We start from the raw sequence: 20,682 nt of genomic DNA on the forward strand, positions 1-20,682 counted from the left end.
ATTCCTACTCTCTAATTTCTGTTCTTTTATCAGTTATTTATCCCTTTTATTCCATAACAAGATTGCCCTGGAATCTTTGGTGAGGGACTTCGTCAAAATCTTTTTGGAAGTCCAAGTAAATAATGTCCATCAGATCACCACTGTCTAGTTGTCTATTGACATTCTCAAAGAACTCTAAAAGATTAGTGAGACAGGACTCACCTATGCGGAAGAAATGCTGATTCTTTGTCTTTCTATAATCTTACTTATATTGTCTTCGATAATGCTTTCAACCAATTTATCTGGAACAGATGTCAAGTTACAGTCCTGTAATTTCCAGGATCTCCCCTGGATCCCTTTTGAAAAATTGGTGTTATATTGGCCATCCTCCAGTCCTACGGTACATAAGCTGACCTTAGGGACATGTTGCATATTAGGTCAGAAGATCAGCAATTTCATATTTGAGTACTTTGGTGATTTATTTGCTTTTAATTTGTTAATAAGGTTGAGAACTTCAACTTTGGAAACTTTTATCTCAAACTGTCATTGAACCCAGCTATAAAGAAGACACCTGCCTTTCACCAAAGAAGAACAATGGTATGAAGGGAGACTGAAAGAACTGGACATGTTTAGCTTAGAGAAGTGAAGACTGAGGGGAGACATGATAGCACTCTTCAAATACTTACAATCATTGAATAGCAGAGTTGGAAGGGGCCTACAAGGCCATCGCGTCCAACCCTCTACTCAATGCAGGAATCCACCCTAAAGCATCCCTGACAGATGCTTGTCCAGCTGCCTCTTGAAGGCTTCTAGTGTGGGAGACCCCACAACCTCCCTAGGTAACTAGTTCCATTGTCGTACTGCTCTAACAGACAGGAAGTTTTTCTGATATCCAGCCGGAATCTGGCTTCCTGTCACTTGAGCCCATTATTCCGCATCCTGCACTCTGGGAGGATCGAGAAGAGATCCTGGCCCTCCTCTGTGTGACAACCTTTCAAGTATTTGAAGAGTGCTATCATGTCTACCCTCAATGTTCTCTTCTCCAGGCTAAAAATGCCCAGTTGTTTCAGTCTCTCTTCATAGGGCTTTGTTTCCAGACCCCTAATCATCCTGGTTGCCCTCCTCTGAACACGCTCCAGCTTGTCTGCGTCCTTCTTGAATTGTGGAGCTCAGAACTGGACGCAATACTCTAGATGAGGCCTAACCAGGGCCAAATAGAGAGGAACCAGTACCTCACCTGATTTGGAAGCTATACTTCTATTAATGCAGCCCAAAATAGCATTTGCCTTTCTTGCAGTCATATCGCACTGTTGGCTCATATTCAGCTTGTGATCTGCAACAATTCCAAGGCCCTTCTCATTTGTAGTATTGCTGAGCCAAGTATCCCCCATCATGTAACTCTGCATTTCGTTTCTATTTCCTTGATGTAGAACTTGGCATTTATCCCTATTAAATTTCATTCTGTTGTTTACTGCCCAGCACTCCAGCCTATCAAGACCACTTTGAAGTTTGTTTCTGTCTTCCAGGGTATTAGCTATCCCATCCAATTTTGTGTCATCTGCAAATTTGTTCAGCGTTCCCTGCACCTCCTCATCCAAATCATTAATAAAAATGTTGAAGCGCACTGGGCCCAGGATTGAAAGGTTGAAAGGATGTCCCAAAGAGGAGGGCTAGGATCTCTTCTCGATCCTCCCAGAGTGCAGGATACGGAACAATGGGCTCAAGTTACAGGAAGCCAGATTCCGGCTGGATATCAAAAAAAACTTCTTGACTGTTAGAGCAGTATAACAATGGAACCAGTTACCTAGGGAGGTTGTGGGCTCTCCCACCTTAGAGGCCTTCAAGAGGCAGCTGAACAGCCATCCGTCAGGGATGGTTTTAGGTGGATTCCTGCATTGAACAGGGGGTTAGACTCAATGACTTTATAGGCCCCTTCCAACTCTATGATTCTAGGATTTGGGATATTAAAAAAAAATTCACGCCCTTCAAAATATCAGGGAAAAATCATTGAAAATAATTCTCCAGTTCTTGTTTCAAGGAAACCTTCCTGACAATTTATCCTGCCTTTCCTCAATCCCTGAATGTTCAATTGCACAAGGAATTGGGTTGCATTTATTATAGAACAGCTGCAAGTCAAATACACGGAACTACATTTACTACGTTACCATAGGCATTCATGACGGGGATGGAGGGGGACGACGTGTGGTGGCATTCGGATTTAGACCACCCCAAAGAAAGAACCACCTTACTTCTGCCATGTATCTTAGCACTGGGTTTAAAGAAAATTTGCAAAGAAACTCTAATTATCCAACCTTATATGATTATACTGAACTAAGTATGACTAATTAATCAAAGCAGAGAAAGTCATTTACCAGCGATGACCAGGGGTGTAGAAAATATGGGTGGTCTACAGGGAATGGGAACAATTGCGATGCATGCTGGGTAGCATGAAATTATGATTACTTACCGATTAGTCAAGGGACGAGGGGACATGGAGAATTTTTCTGATGTTACGAAGTAATTCAGGTTTGAAGACGTGATTGCAGTAATGAGGAAGTCTCCTGGCCGGGAGTAATGTGATGCTCCCTGTCGATTTCTGGGGCATTCGTGCCTCTCCGTCTGACAGGCTACATGAAGCAGCAGCGACAGCAGCAACAGTGATACCATTCTAGATTTCATTGCTACATCTGCGTTGGAACTGCTCTGCCCAGCTCCTTATCTGGTTTTTCACAAGAAGCCAGAAAACAACTGCAAGGCAAGGACTGCAGTGTCTTTCAAATGCAAGGTGTTCTGAGCCAAAGGGAGTTGGTGGCTCTACTAAACTGTATCACCAGCATGGTCCTCTCAACCTGCACCAGATGTCAGCCCAAGCCTTTATTTGGACAGGAGCACTTTTAGGTAGCAAACATTTCCATCATAGAGCAAAAAATTGCATCATGTTGCCCTCAGTTCTGTTGTTTAGGTCAAGTGGTCTCAAAGAAAATCTATAGTAAAAAAATATCTCTTGTAGCTTTGACAAAAATCAGAATAAATCATAATGTTCTTGATAATTACTAGGGGAAGAATCACATCTGCAACTTCACGGACTCTCCGAGACACTCAAGGGGCAAGGGCAGAGCTGGAGAAAAACATGTTTGCAAGACGGCACAGATGAGGCTCCATCTTCTTGAGATGGTCAGAAAGTGTGTTTGGCCTGACCTGTCTTGCAGAAACACAAACTAAAGAGCCCAGAAAAAGAAAAGTTTTTGGAATGTGCCCCCAGGGGTGGTGGTGGCATATTGCTCTTTATATATTCCTGGCTTTGAAGTCCATTCAGCCTTGGTTAGACAGTAAAGCCATTGGTGAGTGCTGATGGCAGATATCTACACCAGTTTATTGGGAACACGGGTGGGAGAGTTGTTTTTCACCATGTATACAATATAAAACCATAAATACGCACAGCTAAAAACAAATTAAACCATTAATCAAGCTAAAACCAGTATAGAATTTAAAAACAATTAAACCAGTTAAGACTATGAGTGAGCTTGGTAATTTAACCGTTGAAGGCTTTGTGAAAAAGCCATGTTTTCACTTGGAATAAAATCAACGTTGGCGGCAGTCGGGCCTTCAAGGAGAGGGCATTCCACAGTCGGGGTGCCACCGCAGAGAAAGCTGTCTCCCTTGTCCCACAACAGCGTATGTGTTGCGTTGGTGGGATGCGGAGAAGGGCTCCTCCAACAGATCTCAAGTCTTGGGCAAGCATACATGAGGAGAAGCACTCACTCAAGTATTGAGGTCCCAAGCCTTTTAGGGCTTGAATTCCGAGCAGAAGCGTGTAGGCACCCAAGTGCAATTCCTTGAAGACCGGTGTTACTTGGTCTCTATAAAATGTACCCACCAGCAGTCTAGCTGCTGCATTTTGCACTAGCTGCAACTTCTGAGTTGTCTTCAAGGGAAGCCCCACATAGAGAGCATTGCAGTAGTCTAATCGGGGATTGATGGAGTTCCAGCATGGGACTTGAATTGGGGTGAGTCAAATGGTTAACACCCCGCCAAAAATCAGGGGATGATGGGATTTGCTTGAAACTTGCCATGAATGTGGATCTAGATGGCATTATTATTATTATTATTTATTTATATAGCACCATCAATGTACATGGTGCTGTACAGAGTAAAACAGTAAATAGCAAGACCCTGCCGCATAGGCTTACAATCTAATAAAATCATAGTAAAACAATAAGGAGGGGAAGAGAATGCAAACAGGTACAGGGTAGGATAAGCAGGCACAGGGTAGGGAAAAACTAACAGTAGAAAGTAACAGTAGAAGTCTGCACAACATCAAGTTTTAAAAGCTTTAGGAAAAAGAAAAGTTTTTAGTTGAGCTTTAAAAGCTGTGGTTGAACTTGTAGTTCTCAAATGTTCTGGAAGAGCGTTCCAGGCGTAAGGGGCAGCAGACGAAAATGGACGAAGCCGAGCAAGGGAAGTAGAGGCCCTTGGGCAGGCGAGAAACATGGCATCAGAGGAGCGAAGAGCACGAGCGGGGCAATAGTGTGAGATGAGAGAGGAGAGATAGGAAGGAGCTAGACCGTGAAAAGCTTTGAAGTTTAACAGGAGAAGTTTATATTGGATTCTGAAGTGAATTGGAAGCCAATGAAGAGATTTCAGAAGCGGAGTAACATGGTCGGAGCGGCGTGCTAAGAAGATGATCTTTGCGGCAGAGTGGTGAACAGAAACCAACGGGCTGATGTGAGAAGAAGGTGTGAAGGTGCCCACTTCAAAGTTTTTTATCTGTCAAAATGTTGGAGTGAATCCCATGTCTGAAAATGGGGTGTCCGATTTTCAAAAATTCCCTGAAAATCAGGGGATACTTGGATTTGCTTGAGGCTTGGCATGCATATGTATATCTGGATCAGGTGTCATGTAGTCTAATTTGACATTTCTAACATGAAAATTGACGGAGATATCAAAAGGGGTGTGAATTGGGGTTAGGGGTGATGCTTTAAAGGTTAAACCCCTGCCAAAAATCAGGGGATGATGGGATTGCTTGAAACTTGCCATAAATGTGGATCTAGATGGCACCTGTGAGGGTGCCCACTTCAAAGTTTTTATCTGTCAAAATGTCGGAGTAAATCGCGTGTCTGAAAATGGGGTGTCCAATATTCAAAAATTCCCCGAAAATCAGGGGATTCTTGGATTTGCTTGAGGCTTGGCATGCATGTATATACATGGATAAGCTATCACAGTGCCAAGAATGAGGTTTCTAATGTTAACAGAAAAAACGTTGTAGTCTTTTTTGGATTTCAATGCAAGCCTATGGGGGGGAAAGCAGAGCTCCGATCCGGATCCGGAGCTTCGTAGCAAAGCAGAGTGGACTATAGGCGGAGCGGAGCAGAGTGGACCCATTCCAGAAGTTGCAAATCTGGAAGAGAAGTGGATTGGGGGGTCCGTGCACACCCCTACCAAAAACCCGGACAAATCCGGTCATATGGTCACCCTAGTTTTAGATAACTATTGCCCTGTATTTAATTTACCATTCTTGGGCAAGGTGCTGGAACATGCTTTAAGGTAGATTCCTACAATGAGCAGAGGGTTGGACTCGATAGCCTTGTAAGCCCCTTCCAACTCTACTATTCTGTGATTCTATGTGGTGGCCTCCCAACTCCAAGCAATTGCAGATAAAACTGATTACCTAGATCCATTCCAATCAGGTTTCAGGCCTGGTTATGGGATGAAAACAGCCTTGGTTGATGACTTACGCTGGGGAATGGATGGAGGAAGTGCAACCCCGTTGGTTTTTCTGGACCTCTCAGCACTTTCAATACCGTTGACCATGGTATCCTTCTGGATTGTTTATCTGGACTTGGTTCCAGTCCTTTCCGGAGGAGCAGTCTTAGAAGTTGGTGCTGGGGGGACCGGTGGGCAAAGGCTGAGAGAGATTAACTCCCCTGCTTACCCTACCCTGTACCTGTTTGCATTCTCTTCCCCTCCTTATTGTTTTACTATGATTTTATTAGATTGTAAGCCTATGCGGCAGGGTCTTGCTATTTACTGTTTTACTCTGTACAGCACCATGTACATTGATGGTGCTATATAAATAAATAATAATAATAATAATAATAACCAGGTCTCTGTCATACAGGTCAGGTCGGTAATGCTCATCCAGGATCAAGTCGTGGATAGCCATTCACCGACCTGGCATTCCCCAGCAACAATTTCAACCCAGTAGGTCTGTTGCCAAGGCCATCCAGGTTATTTGAATTGGGGGGAAGTTTGGGGACACCCAACACCCTGTTAAAGATTCAATTGTAATAAATGAATAATTTGTTTATCAGTCCTGTCTTATCCTAAGCTGTGTTTTGGACTTAAAACATTGGTGACATCATATCTGAAACAAAGCCCTATGAAGAGAGACTGAAAGAACTGGGCATGTTTAGCCTGGAGAAGAGAAGATTGAGGGGAGACATGATAGCACTCTTCAAATACTTAAAAGGTTGTCACACAGAAGAGGGCCAGGATCTCTTTTCGATCCTTCCAGAGTGCAGGACACGGAATAATGGATTCAAGTTAAAGGAAGCCAGATTCCAGCTGGACATCAAGAAAAACTTCCTGACTGTTAGAGCAGTACGACAATGGAACCAGTGACCTAGGGAGGTTTTGGGCTCTCCCACACTAGAGGCCTTCAAGAGGCAGCTGGACAACCATCTGTCAGGGATGCTTCAGGGGGCATTCCTACATTGAGCAGGGGGTTGGACTCAATGGCCTTGTAGACCCCTTCCAACTCTGCTATTCTATGATTCTATGATTCTATCACATAGGAAGTTGCCTGTATTAGGCATGTGCTCCGCTCCGATTAGAAGCGTAGAAGCAGGAGCGAATTGGCCTGCTCTGCCTTGCCCAGAGGTGGAGTAGAAGTGGACCGTGGACCCCTAGAAGCAAGGCGAAGAGAAGCGCCCATTTTCGGTCCGGTCCAATCGCCATCTTGAAACATTTCACCCATAGGATTGCATTGTGGAAAAGAAAGAGGGATAACTGTGTTGTTTTTGAAGCTATCTTTCTGAAAATTCTTGTGCTTAGAGAGTCGTGGATGGGGGTCATTTTGAGCCTACTCTCAGCTCTCTGTGTGGTGCGGTTCGCGTGCTAGAATTTTTTAAAACGTAGGTTAAGGCAGGAAAAAGGTTACCTCTTTTGATTTCTGAGGGGCAGAGTCAACTCCCGGTCATGATCACATGATCCCAAAGTTGGAGGAGGGGATAGGCAAAATGGGTAACTTAGGATTCTGGGAACTTCTCTTTCTTAGTCTGAACGGTCTTTTCCCAGTGTTTTTTAAAACAGTAGCCCCACCAAATGCACAAACACAACCTGAAATCATATACTAAGCCAATAATAAGAGAGCACTGCTACCCACCCTAACTTTGGGGAACAACTGAAAAGATGTGGTGCAAGGGGATGAGCTCCCTAGGGAATCCCATGTGGACGTGCCCCCACTCTCTCCTGTACTTGGAGGGCTATCAGAGCCCTCCAAAGAGAGTTACCCGGTGAAGCAATGCCTATCATGAGTTGAAGTGAGAACTTTACTTCTTAGTAGAGCTCTCGTGGTGGAGCAATGGCTTTCATGAGTTGAACTGAAAGCGTTGCTTTTTAAAAGACTGGCCACTAGGACCAGTCAAATTGGCAGATCCTTCCCCCTCCCCTGGGCACGTCCCCCTATTACTGGTAAAAGACAGATATAGCCTTTTTTTTAAAGTTCTTCTTGTTGTTTATTCAGCAACACTGCTGCTTTTAATTCCACCCCTCCTTTGTTTATTTATTTATTTATTCCATTTTATATGCATTACTGGCTTATCCTTGGCTCACTTCCTTATGCCCCCAGAAATGTCTGCTGCCTGCCTGCCTTCCCTCCCTCCTCCCCTGCCCGCCTCGCAGGGATGGTTTGTGTCTGGCTTTGACTCAGGGGAGAAGTCCTTCCTGCGCTCAATTAGACTTTGGAAGTTCCAAATCCATTTTTCAAGTGTGGAAGAAGATTAATATTTAGGTTGATCTCTACTCCCCAATTCATGGCATCTTGGGATTTCCTTTGAAATGGCCCCATTGAGATGTCTGCAAGTTTAAGCCCCGCCAAAAATCAGGGGATGATGGGATTGCCTTGTACCTCGGCATGATTGTGGGTCTAGATGGCATCTGTGAGTGTGCTCACTTCCCTTTTTTTATCTGTCCAAATGTCAGAGAACAGTCCACGTCTGCAAATGGCGTGCCCGATTTTCATAAATTCCTCAAAAATCAGGGGATGATGGGACTGCCTTGAGTCTCGGCGTGCGTGTGTATCCCTGGATAAGCTATCATGGTGGTGAGTTTGAGGTTTTTAACATGCACATTGACATAGCTATCGAAAGGGGTGTGAATGGGGTGCCCGATTTTCATAAATTCCCCCCAAATCAGGGGATAATGGGACTGCCTTGAGTCTCGACATGCATGTGTATCCCTGGATAAGCTTTCATGGTGGTGAGTCTGAGGTTTTTAACGTGCACATTGACAGAGCTATCGAAAGGGGTGTGAATGGGGTGCCCAATTTTCATAAATTCCTCAAAAATCAGGGGATGATGGGATTGCCTTGAGTCTGGGCGTGCATGTGTATCCCTGGATAAGCTGTCATGGTGGTGAGTTTGAGGTTTCTAACATGCAAATTGACGGAGCTATTGAAAGAGGTGTGAATGGGGTGCCCGATTTTCATAAATTCCCCAAAAATCAGGGGATGATGGGATTGCCTTGAGTCTTGGCATGCGTGTGTATACCTCCATGAGGTGTCATGGTGCCAAACATGAGGTTTCTAACTTTAACAGAAAAAAAGTTGTATACTTTTTTAGCTTAATGCAAGCCTATGGGGGGGAAATGGAGCTCTGATCCGGATCCGGAGCTCCACAGCGGAGTGGAGCGGACATGGGCGGAGCGGGGGCAGAGCGAAGCGGCCCGATCCACAAATTGCGGATCTGGAAGAGAAGCGGAGCGGGAGGTCAGTGCACACCCCTAGCCTGTATATCCATCTTGGGATGACTTCTTCCTTGAAAGGCAAGCCATAAATATTTACTATAAATAAGATGAATCAAATATCGAGTCAACCCAACAATCCATCTCACTGGGTATTGTCTCCTTTGACTAGCAGCAGCTCTGGAAGGTCTCACAGAGGCAGCTTTTCCTTCCTGATGGAAGCTCTGGGGTGTAGCTCAGTGGTAGAACACAAGCTAGGCATGCAGAAGGTCCCAGTTCAATCCCCTCACCAGGTAACCACAGGAAAGAGTCCTGCCTGATACACTAGAGAACCACTTCCAGTCAGCATCAGCCATACTGGGCTAGATGGACCAATGGGCTGACTCAGTATCAGGCAGCTTCCGATGTTCCAATGACCCTATAGCTGAAGTCCTTCCCTTCATGACGAGGCTACAGATTAAACCTTGATAAGACTTTGCATTAAGAACACCTGGCTCCCAGGCCCGCTAGAGGCAGATTTGTCGTTCCCCACTCACCCTTCCTTGAGGGCAGCCCTCCACAATCCAAGCCCAACACGCTTCACCAGTCTAGTTAGTCATAAAGGTCCTCATAGGGGAAACAGAAATCCTCTCCCAACCCCCCAGCATTTCCACCTTGATTCCATATTGAGAGCATCACTTAGAGCTCCATCACACCAGCGATTCATTGCACACTCACCATTCCTGGCATGTGGTTTTGAAGCCTGGTACTCACATGTCGCCGTCCCTGTCCTGCACTCATCTTGCCCCTTCCCCCACTTCTTGCATTTTACTTCGGTGCGGGGAAAGTCTGAATTATTTTCCCCTCTTGTTTTTTCCTTTTGGGGGGCATGTGCCAATGGAGTCTTGTTAATAAAAGGGGAGGGTGGGGCAGTTCTCCTCCTCCAGCACGTCATTGTAGGGATTTGTTATGTCAGTTGAATGGGCTTTTTAGTGCTCCAACTGCCTCCCATTGCCTTCAGAAAGGGACCCCAGATGAATCCTTAAAAGTGTTGTGTTTCCCAGAAAACTCCTGCTTTCGATGGGAGGCAAATGAAGAGGCTTGCTAAGTAATCTACAAAGCTTTTATTAAGCTACAAATGTCTCTTCTACCTGAATAGAGTCTAACCTCTTGGAAACATCCCCCTAGGCAAAACTATGTAAACTAAGCAAGACAATTGTCTGCTCAAGAAGAATAGGAAGCCACTTCTCAAAATGCCTGTAACTTCAGAGAGCCTGGTGTGGAGACAGGTTCTGGTGTAATCGAACTGACTTTCTCACGCCTTCCTTCTGCCCTGTGCATTTGAGCTTCCGGCGGACCCTAGCATCAGCTAGCTTGTCGGGACGCTCACCTCCAGAAGAAACATCACTTCCCACTGAGTGTGTAGGATTTGGCCTTGAGGAGATAAGCTCTAGAGAGGGCTGACTCCCAGCTGGAGAATCGCCCCTGAGAGCTTCCTCCCCCACTGGTACAGGCTGGCTGGTGTCCGGCGCTGCCTCCTCTAGGTCTGAAACTGATTGATTACCTGAAACTCCTTCACCCAAAACAGGGGCAGCAGGGTTAGACATGACACCGTGTTTCCTGATGACTCCTCCTAACATCCAAGCCTTTCGGGCCTGTTCAACTGAGAGGCTTAGGAGTTATTTAATTCCTTGCAAGGGGTGAGCAAGTACACTGGCTGCTGACATGTTCAGTGGAGTGCCAGAGGCCTTCCTCACCAGTTGCTTCTCCCAAGCTGACCCAGGCCCCTTCTCCGGCATAGGGGGACAGAAGTGGTTTTGTGGCCCCAAAGGGATGTGAGCAGCACTGTCTGGACTACTAGCGAGCAAGGAAATATGTGAGGGCATAGCATGGCCTGGCTTGTTTGAGTGCGTCTGGATCTCCTAGGCTCTGAAAGCATCTTTCTGGAGTGCACCGGCTGGTTCCATGACTCAACCTCATCTAGAGGCCGTAAGCTGAAGGCCTTAAAAAAAACCTTATTATGCCTGCTCAATTTCATCCTAAAAATGCTGCCCAGCAGAACTATTCCGAGTGGTGAAGAGCCTGATGGGAAGAGGCTCAGGCTCAGAGAAACCACAATTGGAAACCTTGGTCATCTGCGGTAATAAATTTGCTAGGCGCTTCGAGGAGAAAGTTCCTCGTATTCGCTCAGAACTTGATGCCACAGTTATGGCAGAGATTGAGGAGGTGTCCGGAGCTCCATCTGGTCATGTTTCCTGGGACCAGTTCCAGTTGTTGCAGCCTGATCATGTGGACCAGACGCTTGAATCAGTCCGTCCCACCACATGTAAGCTTGACCCTTGCCCATCCTGGCAAATTCGATCCAGCAGAGGTGGATTGATTGGGTGGGTCCAGGGGGTGGTGAATGCCTTGCTCTGCCAGGGGGTGGTGCCTGCTGCCTTGAAAGAGGCTGTGGTGCACCTTCTCCTGAAGAGGCCCTCCCTGGACCCAGAGGTATGTGAGAACTACCGCCCCATCACCAATATCCCCTTTTGGGGCAATGTGCTTGAGCGGGTGGTAGCCGGGCAGCTTCAGACGTTCTTGGAAGAAATGGATTATCTGGACCCATTTCAGTCTTGTTTCAGGCCAGGGCACAGCACTGAAACAGCCTTGGTGGCTTATGACCTACTCCGGGTGAACGACTGGGGGAGGGCTACCCTGTTGATCTTCCTGGATCTCTCGGCGGCTTACCTATGATCATGGTATCTTCCTGGATGGGCTCTGTGAGATGGGAATAGGAGGCACTGTGTTACAGTGGTTCCGCTCCTACTTGCCGGGCTGATTCCAGAGAGTGGTATTGGGAGATTCCTGTTCTACCCCCTGGCTATTAAGCTGTGGGGTGCCACAGGGCTCTATTCTATCCCCCATACTGTTCAACATCTATAGGAAGCTGCTGGGTGAGGTCATTAGGGGTGTTGGGTTTGGGTGTCCTCAGTATGCTCAGCTCTGCTTCTCCTTGTTGTCGGAGTCAGCTGGGGCGGTGAAGGTGCTGGACCAGTGCCTGGAGGCTATAATGGGCTGGATGAGGGCCAATAAACTGAAGCTGAATCCTGATAAGATGGGAGCTCTGTGGATTGGTAGTTCCTGAGTCCGGGAATTGGGTAAGCGACCTGTTCTGGATGGGGTTGCACTCCCTCTGAAGGAGCAGGTGCATAGCTTTGGGGTACTCCTAGATCCATCCTTGTCACTGGAAGCCCAGGGGACTCCCGCAGCACTTGGGGCCTGCTTCGGCTGATCCGCCAGCTACGGCCTTTATTGGACAGGGACAACCTAGCCACAGTAGTGCAGGCACTGGTGACTTCCCGATTAGACTACTGCAATGCTCTCTATGTGGGGCTTCCCTTGAAGACAACTCAGAAGTTGCAGCTAGTGCAAAATGCAGCAGCTAAACTGCTGGTGGGTACATCTTATAGAGACCAAGTAACACCGGTCTTCAAGGAATTGCAGTTGGGTGCCTGCACGCTTCTGCTCGGAATTCAAGCCCTAAAAGGCTTGGGACCTCAATACTTGAGTGAGTGCTTCTCCTCATATATGCCTGGCCAAGACTTGAGATCTGTTGGAGGAGCCCTTCTCCGCATCCCACCAACGCAACACATACGCTGTTGTGGGACAAGGGAGAGGGCTTCCTCTGCGGTGGCACCCCGACTGTGGAATGCCCTCTCCTTGAAGCCGCCAACGTTGATTTTATTCCAAGTGAAAACATGGCTTTTTCACAAAGCCTTCAACAGTTAAATTCACCAAGCTCGCTCATTGTTTTAACTGTTTTAATTGTTTTTAAATGCTATACTGGTTTTAGCTTGATTAATGGTTTAATTTGTTTTTAGCTGTGCGTATTTATGGTTTTATATTGTATACTTTTATCTGTATGCCGCCCTGAGTTCCTAGTGATATAGGGCATGATACAAATGTTTTAAATAAAAAAATAGTGTACGGAAATATTGATTACATTAAAAGAATGAAAAACAAATAACAAGGAGGCCTAATGTGTTTTGACCATTTTGTCTTCCTCAGTCCTCCCTTTTTGTTTGAGCCTTGATTAAATGGAGGACGGGTACAGTGTTTTTTCCCTTTTCCCTTGGTTATTCTCTGTGAATGAAATACATTTAAGATATCCATGTTGGGAAATCACTCCCACAAAGAGTAGCAGATACTTCATCCAGGGTTCATCCAGCAATCTATTCACACAGTGGACAACCAGCTGTTGACCACCAGGACATGGTGAAAAACAACTCTCCCACCCGTGTTCCCAAGAAACTGGTGTAGATATCTGCCATCAGCACTCACCATTGGCTTTACTGTCTAACCAAGGCTGAATGGACTTCAAAGCCAGGAATATATAAAGAGCAATATGCCACCACTACCCCTGGGGGCACATTCCAAAAACTTTTCTTTTTCTGGGCTCTTTAGTTTGTGTTTCTGTAAGACAGGTCAGGCCAAACACACTTTCTGACCATCTCAAGAAGATGGAGCCTCATCTGTGCAGTCTTGCAAACATGTTTTTCTCCAGCTCTGCCCTTACCCCTTGAGTGTCTCGGAGAGTCCGTGAAGTTGCAGATGTGATTCTTCCCCTAGTAATTATCAAGAACATTATGATTTATTCTGATTTTTGTCAAAGCTACAAGAGATTTTTTTTTACTATAGATTTTCTTTGAGACCACTTGACCTAAACAACAGAACTGAGGGCAACATGATGCAATTTTTTGCTCTATGACGGAAATGTTTGCTACCTAAAAGTGCTCCTGTCCAAATAAAGGCTTGGGCTGACATCTGGTGCAGGTTGAGAGGACCATGCTGGTGATACAGTTTCGTAGAGCCACCAACTCCCTTTGGCTCAGAACACCTTGCATTTGAAAGACACTGCAGCCCTTGCCTTGAAAGTGTTTTCTGGCTTCTTCTGAAAAACCGGCTAAGGAGCTGGGCAGAGCAGTCCCAACGCAGATGTAGCAATGAAATCTAGAATTGTATCACTGTTGCTGCTGTTGCTGCTGCTTCATGTAGCCTGTCAGATGGAGAGGCACGAATGCCCCAGAAATCGACAGGGAGCATCACATTACTCCCGGCAAGGGGACTACCTCATTACTGCAATCACGTCTTCAAACCTGAATTACTTCGTAACATCAGAAAAATTCTCCAAGCCCCCTCGTCCCTTGACTAATCGGTAAGTAATCATGATTTCATGCTACCCAGCATGCATCGCAATTGTTCCCATTCCCTGTAGACCACCCATATTTTCTACACCCCTGGTCATCGCTGGTAAATGACTTTCTCTGCTTTGATCAATTAGTCATACTTAGTTCAGTATAATCATATAGGGTTGGGTAATTAGAGTTTCTTTGCAAAGTTTCAACAAAAAGAAGAAAAACCTTCTTTGCCTTTAAACCCAGTGCTAAGACACATGGTAGAAGTAAGGTGGTCCTTTCTTTGGGGTGGTCTAAATCCGAATGCCACCACACGTCGTCCCCCTCCATCCCCGTCATGAATGCCTATGGTAACGTAGTAAATGTAGTTCCGTGTATTTGACTTGCAGCTGTTCTATAATAAATGCAACCCAATTCCTTGTGCAATTGAACATTCAGGGATTGAGGAAAGGCAGGATAAATTGTCAGGAAGGTTTCCTTGAAACAAGAACTGGAGAATTATTTTCAATGATTTTTCCCTGATATTTTGAAGGGCGTGTAATTTTTAGTATCCCAAATCCTAGAATCATAGAGTTGGAAGGGGCCTATAAGGTCACTGAGTCTAACCCCCTGCTCAATGCAGGAATCCACCTTAAACCATCCCTGACAGATGGTTGTCCAGCTGCCTCTTGAAGGCCTCTAGGGTGGGAGAGCCCACAACCTCCCTAGGTAACTGGTTCCATTGTCGTACTGCTCTAACAGTCAGGAAGTTTTTTCTGATGTCCAGCCGGAATCTGGCTTCCTGTAACTTGAGCCCATTGTTCCGTGTCCTGCACTCTGGGAGGATCGAGAAGCGATTTCTGGGTGGTTTTATGTGCAATGTGCCACTCAGAAGCACATCTTAGCAAGAGCCATAAGAAAATTGAAATGGAAAGATTCACTAGAAAATTATAGGCGCTGTATACAACTCTGAAGAGAGTATAAAAAATTGCCTAGGGGGAAAAAGGCAGAGTATATTCGCCTCACTTGGATGGAGTTAGGCCGGGCAACCATGGAAAGGGATTCAACTAGATTCTGGGCCCTGGTGGCAAAAGGGACTAGAAAGGCACATGGCCCTATTGAAAATCAAATCACATCCACGCAATGGTACATCCACTTTTCTTCCCTTTTTGGCCACTCTAGCTCAGGAATCACCTTGAATTCCCATTATAGCATGGATATTTCTGTGCTGTCTTATTGCACTGAATGGGACCCAGTAACTGCTGATGAAATCAACACCTTGATTAATTCTCTATCCACCAAAAAAAGCTCCTGGAGAAGATATGCTCCCGGGAGAATTGCTCATATTAAATCCTGGCTGGTGGTCCCCAGTCCTTGCCTCTCTATTCACTCATATCAATCACCAGTGGGAAAATTCCACAAAGATGGGAGGGGGGGGAAGCATAGTTGTCCCTATTCATAAAAAAGGTTCCAAGGATGATCCAAAGAATTTTAGACAGATCAGCTTATTGAGTATCGTATCAAAACCATACTCAAAGTACTTGTTGGCCAAGTTGGAGTCTTGGGCAACTGAAAATGCAGTAATTGCCAATTAGGGTTTATGAAGGGTAAGTCCACAATAGATCAATGTTTTGTCCTCCACCATGTGATCCAAAAATATTCACAAAATGGCAGAAAAGAGCTATTCATGGCCTTGGTGGACCTCACCTCTGCCTTCGACCAAATAGACACGAGACGCCTTTGCCAAAAGTTAGTTTCCACTAATATTGACAGAAGGCTGCTCTTTTTAATTCAATTGTTGCACACCAATATTTATTTATTTTATTTATTTATTACATTTTTATACTGCCCAATGGCCAAAGCTCTGGGTTAGACTTGGGGCAAATGGGTTGTTATCAGATAATATCCCTACTGGTAGAGGAGTCCGACAGGAATGCCTCTTAGCACAATTTCTATTTAATTTTTATATAAATGCTATTGTTCAAGAACTGAGAGGCTTAGAATATTTCCCAGTTTTTATTCAAGATGTTAAACTCTCAGTTCTTTTGTGTGCTGATGATATTGTTCTGATTTCTGCTACCTTAATTGGGATGCGGAGACTTTTGAAGAAGTTGAATGTTTTTTGGTCAAAAGAGAAGCTTACAGTCAACCACTCTAAAACGAAAGTGGTGGTTTTTGGGAAGAAGGGTAAACCTCACAGCTGGAGATTGGATAACAAACCCATTGAACAACAACACTATTTTAAATAGGGATGTGCTCGGCTCCGATTAGAAGCAGGAGCGAATTGGCCTGCTCCTCCTTGCCCAGAGGCGAAGTAGAAGTGGACCACGGACCCCTAGAAGCAAGGCGAAGAGAAGCGCCCATTTTTGGAGCGATCCTCTTTCCGCGGATCGATCCGATCGCCATTTTGAAACATTTAGCCCATAGGATTGCATTGCAGAAAAGAAAAGGGGATAACTGTGTTGTTTTTGAAGCTATCTTTCTGAAACTTCTTGTGCTTAGAGAGTCATGGCTGGGGGTCATTTTGAGCCTACTCTCAGCTCTCTGTGTGGTGCGGTTCGCTTGCTAGAATTTTTTAAAAAACCGGCGGGAAAAATACCTTTTCCGAAGGGCTGAGGGGCAGAGTCAACTCCCGGTCATGATCACATGATCCCAAAGTTGGAGGAGGGGATAGGCAAAATGGGTAACTTGGAATTCTGGGAACTTCTCTTTCTTATTCTGAATGGACTTTTCCCAGTGTTTTTTAAAACAGTAGCCCCACCAAATGCACAAACACAACCTGAAATCATATACTAAGCCAATAATAAGAGAGCACTGCTACCCACCCTAACTTTGGGGAACAACTGAAAAGATGTGGTGCAAGGGGATGAGCTCCTCTAGGGCATGCCATGTGGACGTGCCCTCACTCTCTCCTCTATTTGGAGGGCCATCAGAGCCCTCCAAAGAGAGTAACCCGGTGGAGCAATGCCTATCATGAGTTGAAGTGAGAGCTTTGCTTCTTAAGACTGGGTCTCAGAGTCCTCGTGGTGGAGCAATGCCTTTCATGAGTTGAACTGAGAGCGTTGCTTCTTAAAAGACTGGTCACTACTAGGACCAGTCAAATTGGCAGCTGCTTCCCCCTCCCCTGGGCACATCCCCCTATTACTGGTAAAAGACAGATACAGCCTTTTAAAAAAAGTTCTTCTTGTTGTTTATTCAGCAACACTGCTGCTTTTAATTCCACCCCTCCTTTGTTTATTTATTTATTTATTTATTTATTCCATTTTATATGCATTACTGGCTTATCCTTGGCTCACTTCCTTATGACCCCAGAAATGTCTGCTGCCTGCCTGCCTTCCCTCCCTCCTCCCCTGCCCACCTCACAGGGATGGTTTGTGTCTGGCTTTGACTCAGGGGAGAAGTCTTTCCTGCGCTCACTTGGAGTTTTGGAAGTTCCAAATCCATTTTTCAAGTGTGGAAGAAGATTCATATTAGGTTGATGATCTCTACTCCCCAATTCATGGAATCTTGGGATTTCCTTTGAAATGGCCCCATTGAGCTGTCTGCAGGTTTAAGCCCCGCCAAAAATCAGGGGATGATGGGATTGCCTTGTACCTTGGCATGATTGTGGGTCTAGATGGCATCTGTGAGTGTGCCCACTTCCCTTTTTTTTATCTGTCCAAATGTCAGAGAACAGTCCACGTCTGCAAATGGGCTGCCCGATTATCAAAAATTCCCCAAAAATCAGGGGATGATGCGACTGCCTTGAGTCTTGGCGTGCATGTGTATCGCTGGATAAGCTGTCATGGTGGTGAGTTAATGTGCAAATTGATGGAGCTATCGAAAGGGGTGTGAATGGGGTGCCCGATTTTCATAAATTCCCCAAAAATCAGGGGATGATGGGACTGCCTTGAGTCTTGGTGTGCGTGTGTATCCCTGGATAAGCTTTCATGGTGGTGAGTTTGAGGTTTCTAACGTGCAAATTGACGGAGCTATTGAAAGGGGTGTGAATGGGGTGCCCGATTTTCATAAATTCCCCCAAAATCAGGGGATGATGGGACTGCCTTGAGTCTTGGCATGCATGTGTATCCCTGGATAAGCTGTCATGGTGGTGAGTTAACATGCAAATTGATGGAGCTATCGAAAGGGGTGTGAATGGGGTGCCCGATTTTCATAAATTCCCCAAAAATCAGGGGATGATGGGACTGCCTTGAGTCATGGTGTGCATGTGTATCCCTGGATAAGCTGTCATGGTGGTGAGTTTGAGGTTTCTAACGTGCGAATTGACGGAGCTATCGAAAGGGGTGTGAATGGGGTGTTGGATTTTCATAAATTCCCCAAAAATCAGGGGATGATGGGACTGCCTTGAGTCTTGGCGTGCGTGTGTATCCCTGGATAAACTGTCATGGTGGTGAGTTTGAGGTTTCTAACATGCAAATTGACAGAGCTATTGAAAGGGGTGTGAATGGGGTGTTAGATTTTCATAAATTCCCCAAAAATCAGGGGATGATGGGACTGCCTTGAGTCTTGGCATGTGTGTGTATCCCTGGATAAGTTGTCATGGTGGGATGATTTATGGGTGGTGCGTTAGAGGTTAAAGTCCTGCCAAAAATCAGGGGATGATGGGATTTGCTTGAAACTTGGCATGAATGTGGATCTAGATGGCATCTGTGAGAGAGCTTACTTCAAAAAAATTTATCTGTCAAAATGTCGGAGAACAGTCCATGTCTGAAAATGGGGTGTCCGATTTTCATAAATTCCCCCAAAATCAGGGGACGCTTGGATTGGCTTGAGTTTTGGCATGCGTGTGTTTACGTCCATGAGGTGTCATGGTGCCAAACTTGAGGTTTCTAACTTTAACAGAAAAAAAGTTGTATACTTTTTCAGCTTTCAATGCAAGCCTATGGGGAGGGAAACGGAGCTCCGATCCAGATCCGGAGCTCCGCATCAGAGCGGAGCGAACTATAGGCGGAGCGGGGGAGGAGTGAAGCGGCCCGATCAGCAAGTTGCAGATCTGGAAGAGAAGCGGATCGGGCGGGTCCGTGCACACCCCTACTATATATGCATCCCGTAGACAAAAATTTCTTTCTTACATTCTTCGTTATCTTTCTGACTGATCTTCCCTTGAGCAAATCTGCATATTGCTGGCTGGCAATAATGTATTTATTACTAGGGATGTGCTCCGCTCCGATTAGGAGCGTAGAAGCAGTAGCGGATTGGCCTGCTCCGCCTTACCCAGAGGCGGAGTAGGAGCGGACCGTGGACCCCTAGAAGCAAGGCGAAGAGAAGCGACCATTTTTCGGAGCTCCGAGTTCAGGCGGAGCGCTCCGGTCGCCATCTTGAAAACATTTCGCCATAGGATTGCATTGCGGCATAACTAGGTTGTTTTTGAAGCTATCTTTCTGGAAATTCTTGTGCTCAGAGAGTCGTGGATGGGGGTCATTTTGAGACCACTCTCACCTCTCTGCGTTGTTCGGGTCGCGTGCTATATTTTTTTGAAAATCGGGTCAACCGCGCGGCTCAAACGGCGTTTTCGGCTTTTCGCCCATAGGATTGCATTGCGGAAAAGAATCGGGGATAACTGGGGGGGGTTTAAGCTATCGTTCTGAAAATTCTTGTGCACAGAGAGTCGTGGATGGGGGTCATTTTGAGACTACTCTCAACTTTCTGCGTGCTGTGGTTCATGTGCAATATTTTGTTAAAAATCGGGGTTTGGGGTTTTTTTTATTTATTTTTTTATTTTTTTTGGAAGCGATGACAGGCACATTCAACTCCCAATCCTGATGAGAATTGATCTCCTCAGAAAGCATCCTCCTCCAATCCCAGCGTTGGAGGGGGGACTAAGGCAGACCCACCCTGAGGACTTTCTGTTTTGTGTCTCTTTGTGGGTTGGCGTTCGTGGAGGGAACACTTACTTAGTTAGTGCTCCTGCTTTGGACTTTGGAGATAGATTAGGATAGGTTTAGTTTGGCGTGTGTGTGTGTTTGTTTGCTTCTTTCTGACTTATAGCTTAGTTTGCCCTGTGTTTTCCCCTTACTTTGATTTAATATAAACTTTATTTTTGAATTTTGGAGTGTGTGTTTGGGTTGGTTTGTTGGTTGCCCCCCCCTTCCCTGTATTAAAGCCTGACTGTTCTGCTTTTGTGAAAGCTTTCTTTTGAAAGCATACACACACTTTTTGTCCCATTTCCCTACATTTATATTCTTAAACATATTTTATTATATTCTTTTACATAGTCTATTATTATATATTCTCATACATATTATATTAGTAGTATTCATATTTTGTTCTTCTTATAGTAGTGGTTGGTTCTTTTCCCCCCTCCCCTCTCTTAAATCCTGATTGTGTTTCCTTCTATCTTCTATATACCAAAATATACCAAAAAAATTTGATTCTCTTTTTCTTCTCTGTGTAACTTGGACGGAGTGGGCTGCTTTTGTCAAGTTCAACAGGCAGCCACAGATTGAGCGTTTTGGGGAAAGCATACGCACACCATTTCCCTATTCTTAAACATATTATTATTATATTCTTTTACATAGTCTTAGTAGTCTATTAGTATACATTCTCATACATATTATTAGTAGTATTCATATTTTGTTCTTCTTATAGTAGTGGTTGGTTCTTTTCC

At 45.3% G+C, this 20,682-nt stretch overlaps 1 protein-coding gene across 1 annotated transcript in view; it reads right to left on the reverse strand.

Annotated features, from left to right (window-relative positions):
• Window positions 1-13,922: 13,922 nt before the first annotated feature.
• Window positions 13,923-20,682, reverse strand: part of LOC134395761 (zinc finger protein 721-like) — a 223,061-nt gene continuing 216,301 nt past the window's right edge. Inside the window, exon 4 of the mRNA XM_063121925.1 lies at window positions 13,923-13,957. Within this exon, the coding sequence (XP_062977995.1) occupies window positions 13,923-13,957 (35 nt within the window). The remainder of the gene's footprint in view (window positions 13,958-20,682) is intronic.

The sequence above is a fragment of the Elgaria multicarinata genome, chromosome 3 (assembly GCF_023053635.1).
Source record: "Elgaria multicarinata webbii isolate HBS135686 ecotype San Diego chromosome 3, rElgMul1.1.pri, whole genome shotgun sequence".
Lineage (NCBI taxonomy): Eukaryota > Metazoa > Chordata > Lepidosauria > Squamata > Anguidae > Elgaria > Elgaria multicarinata.